At 37.9% G+C, this 19079-nt stretch overlaps 1 protein-coding gene across 2 annotated transcripts in view; it reads right to left on the reverse strand.

The window, feature by feature from the left end:
- The window catches only part of LOC110104489 (DNA-directed primase/polymerase protein), a 49317-nt gene that overhangs the window by 8129 nt on the left and 22109 nt on the right, over window positions 1-19079 (reverse strand). For both annotated transcript variants that reach the window (XM_028696215.1, XM_020833635.2), the window contains one exon: window positions 2638-2785. In XM_028696215.1, coding sequence (XP_028552048.1) covers window positions 2638-2785 — 148 coding nt within the window. The remainder of the gene's footprint in view (window positions 1-2637; window positions 2786-19079) is intronic.

Consider the following 19079-nt stretch of genomic DNA (forward strand, 5'->3'; position numbering starts at 1 on the left):
ATATATATATATATATATAACACTCTTAAATGGACACAATGAAGAAAAATGATTCATGTGTCCAGTTAGTATTTTGATCCAGTTTTAGTTATTTTGTTTCATAGGTTCATTTTATCTTATATTAATGTTATAACTTGTAAGTAGAGGTGAGCTCTTTTCTCCCCTAGCCCCCTCCATTCATTCTCTTAGAGCAGCCATCTAAGAAGAGCTTGTAGTAATCAATAAGATTTTCTTTCTCCAAGAAATCCCAACAAATTGTACAAGAGCCTGGTGGAGATGATCAAGAGGAAGGAGGAAGTTTCTTCTAATCAAGAACAAGCCCCAGTGCAGGAGGTCGAGCTGAAGCGAGCAGTTCATGTGGAGACGACAAGCAGGCCATGCAGGCCTGCGGGAGAGAACGACAGGCTTCGAGGTGGCGATTAGACATGGAATCGAGGGCGATCTGGCCACGAGGTCGAAGGTTGTGCGAGTTCAAAAGTGGGACCACACGGGCAAGGGTAGGATCAAACCAAGCCATGCTCGTGCGAGGCTAGGCTTGCAAGATCGGAGCGCACAACTAGTTGCGGGGGAAGAAGGTGTGTTCTTTCGCAGGAAAGGAGGAAAGGCAGCTGTCTGTGATCAAGCTGAGGCGAGGGCTCACGGCACAGGAGCAAGCACACGAGTTGGATCGCAATCGTTGCGCGTGGGCTGGGCTTCTGGCCAGAGACAGACTAGGTCGCGTGGAGTGAAGACGGTGGGCCGGAGATGTGCGGGTGGGTAGTTTGGTAGCACAAGACATGGACAACTGAAGCAAGTCGGGAGCAGAGAGAACGTGGAAGAACCAACGTTTCTTTGGAGGCAAGAAGCAAGACATGATTCGCGTGCGGGTGTCGGAACACGAGCACGAGGTCGAAAGCGGGACTTGCAGAGGCAGGCATGGCCGCATGGGAGTAGGGGAGTTGGTGCCGTGTGGAAGACCGGGCTAGGCTCGTGGAGGAGAAATAGGTGACCGTCTGGTGGAGTTCCTTTCGTTTTTTTTTTTTTTTTTTTTTTTTTTGACTAGTGTTTTTATGAACACTCTTTAATTTAAATGAACCAAACATGAACACAAATGCTAAAGCTCGAACAAACATGAACCAAACTTGAACAAGCTAATATTAAATGAACACTCACATACTCGGCTCAGCTCGGTTCGTTTGCAGCCCTACTAATTTATATTTAAAATATTAATTATCTAATTAATTCTTTAATTATTATTTACATGATTAATTATCTAATTATTTTTTAAAATTTATTCATTTATATTAATTAAATTACATAAATTAATTTCTAAACAATTTGCACCCCTTCCCTCTCTTTTGCGTTCTTCGTTGTTGTTGGACTTTGTGTGCTTCACTTGAGGTAGGGTTTTGAACGAGTCGCTAAAGCCTTTCTTCGCCTCCCTCGACGACGTTTCAAATTGAAATTCATGAAAGTTCGCCGTTCTTACTGTTGGATAGGACGTAGCGACCAAGGGTTTTGAACAAGATCGCTAAAGCCTTCTTCGCCGCCTTCGACGATGCTCCTTCATGTAGAATTGGAAGTCGCAAAAGCTTGTTGTTCTTCCTGTTGGATCGGACATAGCGACGGAAGCTCGCTCGCTATGAAGGTAACTATCGTTCACCCTTTTTCTTATTATTGTTTTTTTTTGTTATTCCGATCATACCCTCGTTATCATCCAAATTTTTCATTATTTTTTTGATGTCAGGACCAAAATAGTCCTATTTTAAAGAGTTGAGGGACCAAATTAGTACCTCAAAATAGTTGGGGAACATTTTGGACCCTTCTAAAGAGTTGAGGGACTATTTTGTTTCTTTTCTCCTTTTCATATAGTTTGATAATGATCAACCTTTCATTGCTCTTTGAATTCGCTGCAGGTTACAAAGATATCAGAACACCTTGGAAACCTATTTAAGTACTAGGGCTGTGGTGAGGTTATAATTAAGAGAAACCAGAGGAAATGATGCAGTATTAAGTCAGAATGACATTTCTTGAATTAAGAAGATCGTTCCCTACATCAGGTTCTCTTTTTTTTTTTAATTATTAGTTAAGTTCTGATTCTTGCTATATTGTTGTTCGATTGCTTACCTAATTTGTATATTATGGATTCAGAGGGTGCTGGAACACCAGCAAAACTTGGAAGAGTTCTTGATATGAAGAAGTGGCAAATGCTCTAGACAGCAAAGAAAAATCCTATTTCTAACGTCAAAATAGCAGAAGTGCGGTCAAAAGTAAGAGCCACGGGTATAAGGGTTGGGAGCTGAGAATGGGTATTGTTTCAAGGATGAACCTGTGAGCCAAATACACAGTAATTGAAATGGAAAGTGATTGTGTTTACAAGATTTATTGGTTCTTATAAATTGTGCCATCTTGTGATCATAATTCATTTTTGTTGTTTTTTTTTTTACTTGTACTAGTTTTGTAATTGTTAGTGCATTCGTGAAGTCTTCCAAACATCCTTGTTTCAGTGTCACCAGCCACAGCACTTGTGACCACCAGGCCCACAAGCTTTTATTTCAATGCGCCCCCTCCCCAATCACATTACAGCTGCGACCACAATGCAGCCATAGAAATAAGGTGATGCATAGTCAAAGAAAGAAAAAATAAACGCAAGAGTACCCAAAGCACTTCCAATTGACGCAATGGATTCCACAAATGCGTCCAAAGCAGGAAATGGTGATCTCCCTGTAACGTAACTACTAGTAGTTCCACTGCTATGAAGATTGGAATCAACCTCCCAGAGAAAATTCTGATGTTGAACATGATCCTAGGAAAATAATAATTAAATTAAAATAAGCGTATTGAATTGAACACAAACGAATAAATTTTTCTGATAAATTTTTAACACAAGCAAAAGACGTTAATAAAGCTATTGAATACAATGAAAGCATTCTGCATACAACCATATTAATATTGTTTACAGAATATCAAAAGACTAACAACTGAAGCAAATCACATACAACAAGGTAGCCTCACTAACAGTAGGTCGATTAGTTCCACAAGATTTAGAAAAAAAAAACCTAAATAAAATACATCATTTAATAGAAGATGTATCTCAGGGAAAGCAGCAGAAGCAAGCCGTCCTTACAATTGTCACTCCAAAGGTATCCCAACAATTCTATTTTTTTTTTTTTTTTTGGACATTTAGACCATTTAAGGCAAACTCACACACACAACGCATACACATAGACTCGAACCCTGAACCTCTTAGTTGGAAGCCTAAGCTCTCAACCAATAGGCCAAGTAGAGTTGTGTGCAACAATTCTATTTGATTAGCTTACTTCATAATTCTTATGTATCATTAATGAGATATGATGGATGGAGAGATGAGGTTTTTAGGCAGAAGAAAAAATTTTCAGTTCTTTGTAAGTATCTTTCTCACCGTAAGATTTCCTTACATCGTTTCGCAAAATAACCAAAATAATAATTGATGCAGATTAGTTACTTATATAGTTTCACAAAATTACCAAAATAATAATTGATGCAGAGTGAAACGATTGCTTTAAATTTTCAATCTTGCATCCTTGTTCGATCAGTTTAGTCTATAATCTGCAATTCTCAAATCATGTCATTGGTTATCATTATTCCAATTGTCAGCATTAACATAGTAATTTGTCATAATAGGCATGCTTGTTATTTCGGCATGTTTATTAGGCTTATGTTAGGCCGGTTCCTCCTGAACCGGCCCAACCGGCCCTGGACAGGGCCAGTTTTTGTTTATAGGAGGCGGGCTAGTCCCGCCTCCTCTACTATTGCTGCCCACAATAGTGGGTCCCACAATTCCAATTAAGTTCAAATAAGAAAAGGAGGGGGCGGCTAGGGCTTTCGAGGGAAAATTGATTTGGAAAGTTTATGTATTAAATAGCTTGAGGTGTTTTAGGGTTAGGGTTATGCTTGGATTGTTTCTCTTCTAGTTCCTTGGGGTCTTGGGCTCTAGATTCCTTGTCTAGAGATTAGGAGAGACGATCCTCCTCTCGAATTGAGGATCACCTGTATCTTGCGTTGTGTTGTTTGGTTTTGATTCCCTTATTGCAAACCATTGTTGTGGGGTTGATTTCGTCCAGATTTCTACATTATTCTCGCTATTTTCACTAATTAGTGATAGGTTTGCTTGCGAACTCAAGTATTTCCCTTAGGGTAACTTGCGAACTCAAGTATTTCCTATCAGCTTAGAATGCCAGTGGATTTATGGCTACTATTTCATGAAGTAGGCCTTCAATTATAATTAATGGTTAAATATCGTAAGAAAAAATGACCAAATTAGTCACCTAACTTTTTCTGATGGACCAAAATAGTTCCTGACTATATAAAAGTATCAATTTGATCTTTGACTCTAAATAGCAACCAAATTAATCCTTCAATGAGATTATTTAAGCCCCGATTAAAAAGTCAAAGGACTAAAATTGAACTATATAAAAGTCGGTAATTATTTTGATCTTTTATAATGAGTTAGGAGATCATCCTTATCTCAAAATTATAAAGAATGGCTTTTCATTCAACTTATTTTCTTCCTTCTTACCCTGTTTTCCCTCTATCTTGATCCTGAATTCAAGGGGTTCACACTCATAACCCATGATTTCTTCCGTCTTTCTTTCTCATTATCTTTTCACTCCCATCCCTTAAAGAATTTATCCTTCAAACCTCTTCATAGAAACAACTTTGGAATCCACAGTTGAAGAAGGAAACTTCAATCCCGTGGAAAATCGCTCCATCTCCATCTCTAGCAATTGCATATTTCAACAAGATGAATCAAAGCCTACCTAAATAAGATGATTGGCTTCAGTAATAGTCTCGCTATTCAGATTTTCAAGTCAAGTTAAATTTTTGGCTGCCTGATAGTAGATTTAGCTTATGATTAATGCAAAAAAGATTGCAAGATACTTGTTTCAATTTTTAAAGTCTTTTTTTTTTCCTTCAAGTGCTGGTAATATATTACTTTTGCGTGTTAAAATTTGTAGTTTAGTCAACATTTTTTTCCTTCAAAATACGATATTTTATCATAACAGCGCCGCATCTCATATTAGAATCCCGAAAGAACATCAACAATAGGCCGGCTCTGGAGACTAATAACTGGTCTTAATTGATCGCCAGAGTTACCACAAAATACAACGACGCTGCCAAGTTTGTAATCAAGCCTGTGGAGTGCCTCAAAAGGGCATTATTTTAAAGGGGCTTGGATCCGCAACCACCTAAAAACACCATTCCATAGTTCAGCAGATAAGTTACACCTTTTGGGTGGATGCTATCATTGGTTAACCCTCCAATTTTATATTTTTACTGATGTGTTCTAAAATATCCCCCACTACGGAAAAAAATAACCAACAATTTCCTGAAATGACGGCATGTTATCATCACCATTGTGTGCATCAGTTAAAAAAAAAGGACCAACCTGACCAGAATCAGGCTCTACCCAGACCAAGCTAGTGCATCCCTTCCTCTTGTCCAAGAGGAATGATCCTCTTCAGACAATTGAATAATTGAATCTTATAGACCTTATGAATCACCAAGAATGCCACCACCCTTGGCGACAGAAGAACATTGCTGAACTAACAAATGAGAAACTGCAAATGCATAATTGCACCCACTATCGTGGTTGGATGTCCTCCAGCAATAAAAGGACGGCTCTTTGTTAATTAAGTTTCCAAAGCATCTTAGAGCAGTTTTATTGACTCGATGTTGATTGCAACCATCTTATCTTCTGCTGACCCCTATACCTCAATCCATGTGAGAAAGGACCCAAACAAAAGAATAAAGCGATATGCGCTCTGGCGCCACACATCACTTAAAGGATCAAATGACCTATGACTGCCAAACGGAGGGTGTCGTTGCGGTCAGGACGTCGAATTCTACTAGGTCGAGGTCTCTCACAACCGAGTCGGATGGGATCAATCAAAAGGGACGATCGACACCCGAAATTAATGCGTGAAGCTGATCAAACGACGTCGGATCGACAAACAGAATTCATCGTTGCGTCCGGAATGTTGTCAACCTCTAAAAATTGCATTTTGTTTATTAAATTTGAAGCATCTGGATTTGGTGGCACGGATCCCAAGGCAACAACACGAATTTCGAGAGGAATAAACCTCGTTGCTATCCAAATGATGTCCATTCGCAACATGGATTTCGCCATTGCAATCGGAATAATGTGAATACTCAAGAACTACACTTTCTATGTTCAATTTAGAAAATCTGGATTGGTGGCATGAATTTCGAGACAAAATACGCATATCGAGTAAAATTGGTATAGGCGTTGCCCAAACGAAGTCCGATCGCAAAACGGACTCCGCCACTACGTTTGGAACATCCCAAATACTTCAGAATGACAGTGAATTTGTGCAAATTAAAACATGCAAGAAGGTCGACATGCATCTGATGCAATCAAAAAATAAAGACTCTACTGGGTAATAGAAGAGACACATATTGGTGGGGGCAAGAAATATAGGGAGACTATACCCCTCGCCCACACGAATGATTGATCCTTAACCGACGACCCACTAAATCACGAAATATGCAACTAAGATGAGGAAGAACAAACTCTTACATTTCAAATTAAACTAAAAAGAAGAAATTTTAAAAACAGTACAAACGACGACGGATTACAACTTTTGACTCAAAATCAAAGACACCCTAAAGCTGCTTTACTTAGAGACGAAAGATACAGATGGAGTGTCACTTGCGGAGAGACGAAAGAGATTAGAAGCCGAGACAAAAGGTTGGAAAGAGCTCGCAAGATTTCCGGAGGGGATGAGAAAGAAGACGGACAAAGCTCGCAAGCTTTTCCAATAACCCGCAGGTTAGATTCCAAAAATCACATAACATTCAACTATTAAAAACATTACAAGCCCCTCATATAAATAGGTATGAAAGGGGAATACAAAAGGACACACAACATTAATTTTCACAAGAACCTAAATATCACAAGCATGGAAATCCCCCCATGCTAATCACGGAAAACCACACAAGCTCAGGAACCAAAGGAGCAGCCGCGGGAGACAAGGAGACCGCACGAAACCAAGGTGCAACAGCCACGGGAAACATCCCAGGCTCGGAAAACCAGTAGCCGGCCGAAATTCCAAGGGGCAAAGGCACAAAAAAAACTAAAGCCCATGGTGGAAGCCAAGGAGCCATACATGGGAAAATCAAACAACTTCTTAGGATTCCAAAAGCCCTTTTGGAAACCCAAGAGACAACTTAAATGAAGATATTAAAAACTATAATAAAAAGTATTTAATAAAAAGATAACTATGAACTAAAATATTAGCTAATAATGAGCTAACCCTTAGTTCAATAAGTGAACTAAAGACCAGCTCATAAATGAGCTAAATTTCAGCTCAAATTTGATTGAGCTTGTAAACTCGAGGGAAGCCAAGATTGATTTATTTTGGACAAGAGTTGACCCCCCCTTTGTCTACATCAGCATCTCAAGGCAAAACGCGTATTTCAAGAAAAATGTCACTAGGCGCTATCCAAATGATGTCTGATTGATGAACGAACTTCGTAGTTGTGTTCGAAACACCATCAATACTTCAAATGAACTGCCAATTTGTTCGAATGAGGTTGTGCGCGCAAATCGAGACAACACACATTTCGAGGAAATCAGGCCTCGGCGTGCCCAAAAGAAGTCCGATCATGAAATGAACTACGTCGTTGCGACCGAAACGTCGACAATACCAAAAATGCACTATTAATTTGTCCAATTTTGATTATCCAGAAAAATAGACACGTTAGACGATGGAAAAGGCACGAAAATCGAGAAGGTTTTTGCTTGACTTATGAAGTTCTGTCATTTCTGAATCAATGTATTAATGTCAAATCATTAATAGAGTTAATAACTTGATGAGTTTGACAAAAATCATATTACCAAACAGAGAAAGAAATCATATGGGAAATTAAATGCCTTAAGGAGATGCATTGTTTAGTCAAAATCCCCTGTCAATCTGTTCCATATGACAGCTGGACTTTGTCTCTTTTGAATGCAATACTCTGTCGTTAAAACCAAATATAGACGAAGTCTTTAGGGCTCTGTTGAATGGCACTCAAAAGAACTTCTCTTCACAAGCCCGTTCTTTTTACCCTTCGTCCATCTACACATAGGAAAGGCCTCATCCATCTATAGCTGGATCTACTCCCAACCCGCCAAACTTGCGTTCTTCCTGGCCCAGTCCCTCTTCCCATCCCTCCAAACAGCCGAAAATCCATCAGCTTCACCTCACGACCAAAAAGCCTTCAGCCGAACTCCAGGCATCCACAACCAAAGCCACTGCTCCACCTTACCAATAGTGTGGAAGCTGCCTCCTCTCCCAACAATAATGGCATGCAACCTTTATCTATGAGATGGAAATGGAAATCTCTCATACTCGAAGATGATGCAAGGTTCCGGGAATCACATGCTTCCAATCCAGTCCATAGCCGGCTTCAGAAGACCCCAAACTTAGATAATGGCTTTTCTCTAGATAATGGTGATGTTTCTGAGAATATCATTGAGCTCGGTGGATGGAGCAGGAGACGACAGAAGTCTGATGCTAACCCATCTTTTCACACACCAGAGATTCTACTCAAGAAAGAATGATCAAATGCCAAGAAGAAGAAAGATGGAAAATTGTAAGAGCTGTTCGATACTTATGCCACAGAGCACGTCGTTGATTTCGTCTGCAAAGTATGAAAATAATAAAAGAAAACCGTTTCATGCCTTGTTTCGAAAGGAGAAGCAAGATAAAGAAAATAAAAGCAAAAATCTCGCTCATGACTGTAATGAGAAAGGAGGTTGAAGTCCCTACCTATCTCACTCAAATCACTCATAAGGCCTGTATGGATAAAGATATTGCCTCCAAGCCCCCAGATCAGGTGGAAAGATTTGTTCCCAGATATTTGAGAAAGCTCGGTGTGATTCGTCTGCCAGTCCTAGTTGAGCTGCATGCTTCTCTAATCCACACAGCAGCCCATTAAAATTCACTGAACATTTATCCTCCTCCAAACTCCAATATTCAGCCCACCAAAACTCCATCTAATCAGCCTCATTCAACCCATCTCTCCACACTCCAAAGCTCAACAAATCAGCCCCTTAGTCCAGCCCATTTAGCCCTCTCCAAAGCCCTCAAGCCGCAAGTCATTAGTTCACTGTTTCACCCAAACACGCAATCCAAATCCCAAACAGTGAAATTCCTTATTTTCTTTATTCTGTTTTGACTCTATTTCATTTTATCAGCATCACTATTAATGTTTGTTATTAATGATTATTACTGTGAGTGGTTTTATTGATTTTATTATTTAGCTAACAGTGCTATTATTCCCATTATTATCGTCCTGAATAAGCTTAGACACATATATGTGTGTGTATATATGTCCAAAAAAAAAAAGTGAGATAACAAAAGAGACACAAAAAGAGAGGATTAAAAAAAATAAAAATAAGAAATAAAAAGGAGAATGAGAAAATAAAAAGGAGAATGAGAAAATAAAAAAAGAAGGGAAAGAAAAGAAAGTTGTTTGCATGCACTCATTTCATCGCCGACATCAAGCACGCAAAACCCGTTCTCGGTGATAGTGGGAAGGGAACCCGGTGCGACGCCTATGGCGAGGCGGGTAAACCCCGTACACGCTTTTCTCTAACGTGGCGGTGACAAAATATACAACTGCGTTTTTCTTGAAACAAGTGTCCGATGACCCATACACGTCTTTCTCTGGCGTGGAGGGATTGAAGATTTCACGGATGCGGTGTCCGAGGACACCTACCGTATACGCTTTTCTCTAGCGTGGAGGGAGGCCCAGTTTTACGTAGTTTCCCCTAAACAGGGGAGACGCTTGAAGGCTGCGGAAATTTTCAATGAATCGTGGACAAGACTTAAACAAAATGTGAAGAATTTGAACTTGAGCTCGGACTTAAATTTGAGCAACTAAAATGACTTTAACTCAAGTTAAACAATAGATGAACTTGCAAGCATTAAATTCAAAGTCGAATGAACACTTACAAGGGACTTGAACTTGCAAATCAAATGAGATGAACAAAATTTGAACATTTAGACAAAGTGCAAGAAGATTTGACATGGGAGCGCAATGAACCCGAACTCAAGTTGGACTTGATTTGAACATTAAGCCGGTATGACTTGAACATTTTAACTCAAGCCAAGACTTGAGTTGAACCACAGGGGACTTGGATAAGATTTGGACAATTTGAACTTGACATTGAACGAATGAAAGACAAAAATGAAAATTAACATTGTATTTTAACAAGATGAGACCTTTAAACATACAAATAAAGATCAAGTGGAAAATGCTATGACATGTTCACACTTCACGATACAAAGTTTTCAATGAAAATTAAGGAATCATCATTTCAATTAGGAGGCAAATGTCATTAAGCAAATCTATCATGCATAATCTAAGTCATTTTCATATGACATAGAAGACTTGCAACTTGACCACGGAGGACTCAAACTTTAACTTGGGTGTGAATCTGAATGTGCAAATAAAATTATGATTGCATGAGCATGACGATGATGCAAATATTGAATGATAATTATGATCATTCATGCTTCAAGTGAAGAATCAATGATGGGCAAGACAGCAATATGGCTTTCCTATGCATATCAATTGATGAAGTTGAAGGAGATGTGCAGCTTAATTGCAAATCATGAAACAAAAACCTTGGAGAACTCTTTATCTGATGCAAATATGGAGATTGAGGAGTTTAGAGAAAAAGTGGTAGTTCTAGAAGACTCGTGCAAGCCACTAAATGCCACATCTTATGGTTCATGTTAACATGAAGTCAAACACAACGCATCTTGCAAGAAATAAGGAACATGGATACACCTATCTTCTGCAACAAGAAACCAAGGAGAGGCTTGGAAAGTTCAGTGTTTGAACAGATTAATTAGTTGGCATTGTGGTACATGAGGTGGTACTCTTCAGGCTTATCAAAGTCTAATCATTGGGCTCTATGAATGAAGAATATTGCACAAAAATGTTGGAATACAGTTATGATGCTAGAATTTTTCCTCAACCTCAAGATAGATATTTTTGGAGGAGCTTTTTAGAAGAGTATGAAGATTTGTTAAATGAGACACCACGGATGTCTTACTATAATACTAGTTTACATTAAAACCTGGAGAAAAGACTAGGCAACCAGCACTCCTTCCAAAAGATGAAATCCAATTACATCTCTACTAGATCAACTGTTTCAAATGAAATCCCAGCTCCCATGACTGCTACTGAGCTAATGAAGAAGATTGCGACTCTCGAGTTGGAAATTGTCCACTAGGAGCAGTATCTTTTGTCACTATATGGGACAGGTTTTGATTATCACAACAAAAACTCCTCCAATACCTCTAGTGAATACCTTAGGCATTCTTCCAGTGAAATGCTTATAGGAAAGAACATAAAGCTAGTGGTGAATCATGGAAAGAATGGAATTAAATCAGATCCTTCTCTAGGAGAGACCAATTACAATATCAAGAGCGTTGAAATGGACACTAACTTGAAACTATGCCATAAAGAAAGTTGTAGTGCCCTTCATCCACAACGTGATTTAGAAAACATTGCTAGTCATGTTCCAGGAGACGAGCCTCAGAAGAAAGATGCAATAATTCCTACCACATTCACTTGCAAACACCATGAAAGAAAAAGGTCCTATGAGATCAAAGTAGGGTACAGATAAGCATAAAGGGATTGTCAAGGAACATAGTTTAGCCTGCATTCAACATCAAGATCGAAATGATCACATTGACCTGTATACAAGTGGCAATGGGAGATACGCTGTCGATGGGATTAATCTCTTGATCATACAAGAGTTTGTGTGAGGGATCAATGACACCGAAAGATACCCATTATACATTCAACATGTTATCTGTGGGCAAATATGAAAGAACTATGATGGATGCAAATATCTACCAGCAAAAGCAGGATATTCATTAGTGCAGTACGATCCACCTGCATAAAACAATAAGTAGTGCACGACAGTCTACCTATATAAAGCAGCGAACAACTCAATCCAGAAGCTGCTACAAAAAGCCATCGGATCCGCAACATCTATGCAAGCGGACATAAGGTATTTACAAATATTTTAAAGTACCCCCGCACATGCATTGTAATTTGTATACACAATTACACATAAGTACACAAAAAGGGTAAGTGCAATTTTAAACCCGCATGGGCCCCGACGAGCGTGAAGTATTCATACACGTGACGTCTAGGGATGCTGCGCGGGTCAATAAATTTGAACACAATCTTCCTAAGCAGGTAGATAGGAGTCGACAAGATTTTACAAATAATTATTAAATGCCCCCAAACACCCGCATGGGCCCCGACAAGCGTGTTATTGGTAAACACGTAACGTCTAGAGATGCTAAGAGGGTAAAATAATAAACCTAAGTTTGAGCTCAATTCTTCTATGAGAATGAATAAGAGTCTACACGGCTCGAACCATTAAATAAATATACAGTCACAAGGTTAACACGAGGTTGACCGAGATATTTATTTTATACATTTATATTAGACCTTCAATAAAGAAAAATTCATAAACAAAATAATAAAGCCTACGAAATCCGATCCTCTGTCGACAACTCAACAGAGTTGACAAGGTACAGCCACAAAAAGCAAACGTTTTCAAATGAAAATGACCCCAAACACCCCGATGATGACCGTGTTGAATGCAAATCTCAACCAGATGGGTTAATTTCAAATGTTTAAAATTCCACCCAAATACCCACCAAAATCCAAAAAGTCATTCTAAATTCAGATATTTAAAATTGAAATAATCTATCAAACACTTAAAACAAAATTCATCCACTCTTCGTAACAGCTTGCCGAGGTGGACAAACTTGAAATTTACTTCAGCTCACATAGAGCAAATGCCTAGTCGAAAATATCACTAGGATTCATTCTCAAACAATCTCCTGCCAGTAAGGATGTGGTACGTGTCCTCTGACCGATGGTTTTGCCGCCAAATGGCACCGCAGGATAAACAGTTATGACCCGGGGCCCTCTGAACCGAGTGGTTTTGCCGCCAAATGGCACCACGGAATACCAGTTATGGCCAGAGTCAATATGCTCCTTCATGACATCAAATCCTTGAGATATAAATCAATAGAATATAATCGATAGAGCACAAAGCCCTCTGTTAGCTAAGGTGGATTCAAATTTGTCACCTTAGACAAACATCCAACCCTGGTCTACAAGGTCCCCTTGGACCAAGCAACCCATGGCTGCCGACAAAGATCCTTCTGTCAGGTTGGGTCGACTTCCCCTCTGACTAAGCAGACCAGGGATCACGATGACCCGGGACGACGGAACCATGGGATCTTGATCGGGTCCATCATCCATTCACCCACCATCCGCTTTAAGTGCAAGGCGGTGAAATTTCTAATTTTAAATATCAAACTTTCTCAAATATCCCAACCCAAAACCAAGCCCATGCTGCTACTATATGACATATAACATGTACTCTACATGTATCTGATTGACGACTAGCCTTAATCGAAAGTTCTCTCTCATTTTCGGGAGGGGTGATTAACTATAGGGGCTTGCGCCTATAGAAAACCAGTGCTCAGATTATAAAGTCCTCGCAAAATAAGGGCGAAATCTTTGGGTGGTGTCTTATCTAACCCATCTGCCTTCCAAAATTTACCCCGGAACTTAATCCGTTAAAACTCTTCCCTGAAAAGAAAAGCAACAGTCGGGCGGAGGCCGGGGCCGAATTTTCGTAGCCCACATCTTCTCCTACATATTTGGCAATTATGCATCAACAAAGTGTTGCATGGCTGCTTTCATCGTGCTCCTCAGGCTTCTTCTTGACTACATGATGACAGTTATGGCCACAAAAAGTGCTCCACACAAACTAGGAGACGGTAGATACATCTTCCCTACGGAAGACAACTGATGAGAAGCACTGTCAGCCCACCCAATCCCTTGATGCTCTAAGGCGTCTAACATGGACATTCATCCCTTGCTAAGGTCATAACCATGTGACAACCATCTTTAAAAAGTGAAGGGCACTATTTCTCAACGTCTCAGATTACCAAACATTGCCCTTCAGGACCTCCGATGGTGGAAGACAAGCAACCCAACACCAACCAACACTGCCCTAGGGCGCCAGACTATTAGACAAAGGGGTACGCCCCATGATGAATAAGTAATTCAAGAGAGTAATTGGCCAAAATTCACTGGAAAAGCCATGGCCGATTCGACTAAGGCCGGAGAATTTAAGTCAGGCCAAAATAATCTGGACTAACATAGAAATCACTCTACAAGCTGCACTGAACATTTATCTAAATGGGCATGATTCTCCTGCCTGACATGGTACCATATGCAGGCCTACCAACATCTTTGTCAACATCTACCATGTTGTCTCTCATAAGCACTTCAAGGAAAATATGATGTTCCTTGCTACGGCACACTAAACCTCATCAAGAAAAAGTTGAACACGGTAAGTTGTACAGACCAATTCTGCACTGCAACAACTTCCAGAGACGTCATGGTCATCAAATTACAATTTTGGCCAACAATCATATCAAAATGCCTGAAGGACCCTTTGACTAAGCTATAGATAACCCACGAAGATTATCTTTTCATTCATTCTACATTTTGCCCTAGCAGTCCTAAGATAAGAATCAAGCAGAGAAGAGCTTTGCTAAGTAGCACCCCTCATTGTTTAACCAAATCAAGCCATTTCAACTCAAATTAAAAGATTGAAGAGTTTGAAACTTCTCTTTGGGTTCAACAACTTCATGGAAATTCTAATCTTATTTTGGGCTGATTGTGAAGAGAAGAAAGTAGCTTGAGCAGTAACATTTCTGCTCCAAGAGTTTTTAGCAATGTGAGCGTTTCAAGCAAGCAAAAACTACATTCCAAAACTATTAATGTCATCCTTTTTGCACCATCCCTGATTCTCAGAATCCATCAAATATCAAATTTTAGTACCATAATCATAAAACTGACTATAAATTAGCATACCAGATGCAAATCTAAAAATCTTATTCATTGGAAATGTGAATCATAAAAGAAAGTGAACCATTGAAGCGTAGAAGATAAAGTGATTGTGATAGCATATAAAGTGTTATAATAAGGAAATATACAGAGAATGGAGAAGAGAAGTTACAATATTTGCACAAGGTTGAAATTAGAAGACAACTGCCGAAATGTGAGAGAAAAAAAAAGGTACTTCACTCTTCTTTTTCATCAATCATATAAGTTAATATATTTATACAAGTCAATTTTATTGTTGAGATAAATATAAATTATAAGTAAATTGCGTAATCTTTTTTAAATAAAGCAGTTAAAAGTATAAATTATACCTTAAAGTGGAAATGGTTAAAAGTATTTTGTAAGGAAATGGCAGAAATGGTTAAATGTGTAAAAATTATACACTAAGTGAGCTCATAGTCGCCATACTCTTCTTTAATGCACTTTTATTTTGTTCCCAAAGCACCATTACAAACCTGCTGTAATTTCAATTGGAAGAAATGGCAGAAATAAGGACTTTTATCCCACTGTAATTTCATTAAAGCTATGGGATTAAGACGTCTTAAGGATATCTCCAAATGCTGAATGCCCTTCGTCTGTGGTATCCTAATGCAGGTATTGTATTTTCTAGCCAGGGGATGAGGTTTTTACTAATAAAAATAAGTTAAAAAAACTAAGTAAAGTGGCACTAATTTTGACTTCAGAATTGCATTTTGTTGGAAACACTTTAATACTCGGAGGTTGGCTCCGGATGAGCTGCAATTATAATAATAGTTAATTAGCAAAATACAATCATGCTAATTTTTCAATAAGTGATACAACAGCCTATAGCTTTTTTCCCTCCTTTATAATGACATTTGGTGACTATCCTCTACACCTAACATCTCCAAGGTGTGGTGGTTTGTGTACTTAATAGATGAATGCACCCGTGAGCCATGAATCATTCTACTAAAAGTCAAAAGTTATGTACGTGTCATCCTTTCCACCTGTTTCAACACGATCAAAAAACAATTCAATACTAAAACTAAAAGAGTCAAATACAGTAATATCAAAGACTTTTTTTAGCAATTCTCTCTCATATTTAATAAATAAATAAATAATATATGAGTTCTCTTGTATGTACACACCCTAACAAAAGAGGGTAACCTAACAAAAGAACAACCACGTACCTACAACAACAGAAGCTCGCCATTTTAAAATAATATTCTAAAATTATAATGGGAGGAAGTTGTTTTAATAGTTTCTCACAACTTAAATCTAGTACCTACAAAGGTGGTTAAATTCAAAAGTCCTACATGAATCCTGAAAAATTCTTTTCTCAACTCAACATCTCAAATAATCTTATTCTCAAGATATTTGGAAGCATTGCCGTTGTCCATGCACATCCTTAATACAGATGAAATTTTGATCCGAGAATGATAAAATGTGCCTTTATTGGCTACTCTTTCACTCAAAAATAGATAAAAATACTACTATTCCCCGAGAAAGGTGTTCGTGTCTGCAAATGTCGCTTTCAATGAGGAGGATTTCTACTTTGATGCTACTTAATCCAAATAAGAAATATCATTAACAAATGAGTTTTAACTCCTAAATTTCCCTTTCATACCCTCACCCTAAAATCAACTCTACTCCAAAATTAGCCACTCCTACACAAATCAATCTTACACCAGAACTATCTTCAATTCAATCATTACAAGTTTACTCGAGGAAGGGAGCTCAATCTTTGTATTTCCAATCAACATAATCAATCCCTGGCATCAAGCCTGCTAAGAGAATCATTGAGCCTGTCATTGGGCCTGCATATAAAAGGTACAGATACTTCAATTAAACATTCCTTATATTCTTATCATAAAAAAAATTTCTCATGGTCACCAATCCTTACCAGCCTCCATATTATTTTTATCCCTAAAATCATTTCTGAGGCTTTAAATAAAATGAATTGAAATAATGCTATGTGAAAAGAAATAAAAATCCTTCAAAAGAACAAAACATGAGAATTTGGGACACTACCAAAGAAAAGAGGCCAATAGAACATAGAGGAGTTTTTCTTGTAAAGAACAAATTTAATGGCTCAAAAAATGCTATAAAGCCAAACTGGTGGGAAAAGGCTATAATAAAACTTATGGGATTAATTTTCTTAAAATTTTTGCTCAAATTTTCAAAATGAACAATGTTTGAGTTTTTTTATCATTAGCAGCTAAAAGAAACAGAAAGATACAATAAGTTGATGTGAAGAAAGAATTCCAACATTGTGATCTAGAGGAGAAGTGTAACTGGAGTTCCCACCAAGATTTGACTTCAATGAAGAACAAAGGGTATGTACACTAAAAATGACATTGTATGAACTGAAGCAATCCCCAATAGCATAATTAGAAGGTTCACCAAGATAATGCTTCACAGGGGATATAAATAAAGTCATGGAGGCCATATATTACATGTGAAACACACAACTTCAAAGGGAATACCCACACTATTAATGTTCGACAACATCATCACTATAGTTAGTGACATGAAAGAAATATGAACTTTAAACAAAATGATACTCCAAGAATTTGAATTCAAAGAATTACGTAAGTTAAAATACTTTCTCGACATTGAAGTTGCGCTATTGACATAAAATTTTCATATCACAACAAAATACACAATAGACTTATCGAAAAAGTAGGTAAGTTGGGATGCAAACCTGTTGCAAGCCCCATAAATTTTAATGATAAGTTTTTGTAGGAAGACTTATCTACTTAATAAATACTAAACCTAATATTGCTTCTGTTGCTGATGTGGTAAGTTAATTCATGCACAATCTAAAAGAATCACATCTTAGTTCAATATGTCAAATTTTACAATATCTAAGAGAAACCACAGATAAAAGAAATTTATTCAAAGAGGATGAACTAATACTTGAAGCCTATAAAGATGTGGATTATGTAGAGTTGATGATTGACATAAGGTCAACTTCAGGATATTGGACCTTTTTTTAGGGCAAACATATAATTTGGATAAGTAAAAATAAAATATTAAGGCAAGATCTAGTGCAAAAGTAGAATATAAATATATGTCATTAGGAATCTATGAGTTGCTATAGCTAAAATTTATTCTGGATGATTTAAAGGTTGTTTATGGAAAGATCCTAAGAGACTCAATTATGATGAAAATTAGCTATCAATATTGCACAATCCTGTGCAATATGATGAAATGATACATACCAAAATTGACAGACATTTTATTAAGGAGATGCTATACAATGGTCTAATTCATACTATGTTCATAGCCACATGTAAGCAACTTGCCAAAATTCTTGCCAAATGATTATTATGGACAATCTTTAAAAAATTGGCATGCAAGCTGGTAATAAATAGCATCCATTCAGTTGCTTGAGAGGAAATGTGGAAAATCAAATCCAAGTTTAACTCCTGGGATTCCTCCCCCAGCTATTCATGGCAAGACTTTCACCTCAGCTCCCCCATACTGAACTAAATGCATGCCATGTTGACTCTCACCGACTCTTTGCCTCCAAGGTTGCCCATTAGCTAGATGTTGCCAGCAATATCACCAAGATAGTTAGTTGTAAACAAGCATTCCACCTTCCTTATTTTCCTCATGCCACCTCATTGATCCATAGGATTATTACTGCCACCTCACTAAATTATGAGTTATCTTAATTATAATTAATTTTGTAATTATTTTTCATTCTCGAAATTTTAAATGTTTCCTATAACAAGTTCTCCTAGACTTGCATAAATTAAGCACAAATGATGGAATGAACTAATCAACAAATTCTCTCATATTCTTTTCAAGAACATTGAGCATGGTTAACTAGGCAAATTGAAGAGAATATATTGAATTTGATAACTCAAGGTACCTAGTTTTCATTGATGACTTGTTCAATTTCCTATGACCAGCTAAAATTATTTGACCATACTGTCAACGTAACTCTAATGGTCTCACTAGCCAACAAGGCTGATGTGCTACACTCATTAAGCCAAACATTATCAAAAACTTCTAAGATACTTTCAAGTAGGTACAGTATGTTATTCTTCACAGTGCAGTCAACAATAAGAAGCATAATTATGCGCCAAGTTGGACTCTTGTTATGGAGCATGATCTGCACA

Source organism: Dendrobium catenatum, unplaced genomic scaffold, assembly GCF_001605985.2.
Source record: "Dendrobium catenatum unplaced genomic scaffold, ASM160598v2 fragScaff_scaffold_80, whole genome shotgun sequence".
Lineage (NCBI taxonomy): Eukaryota > Viridiplantae > Streptophyta > Magnoliopsida > Asparagales > Orchidaceae > Dendrobium > Dendrobium catenatum.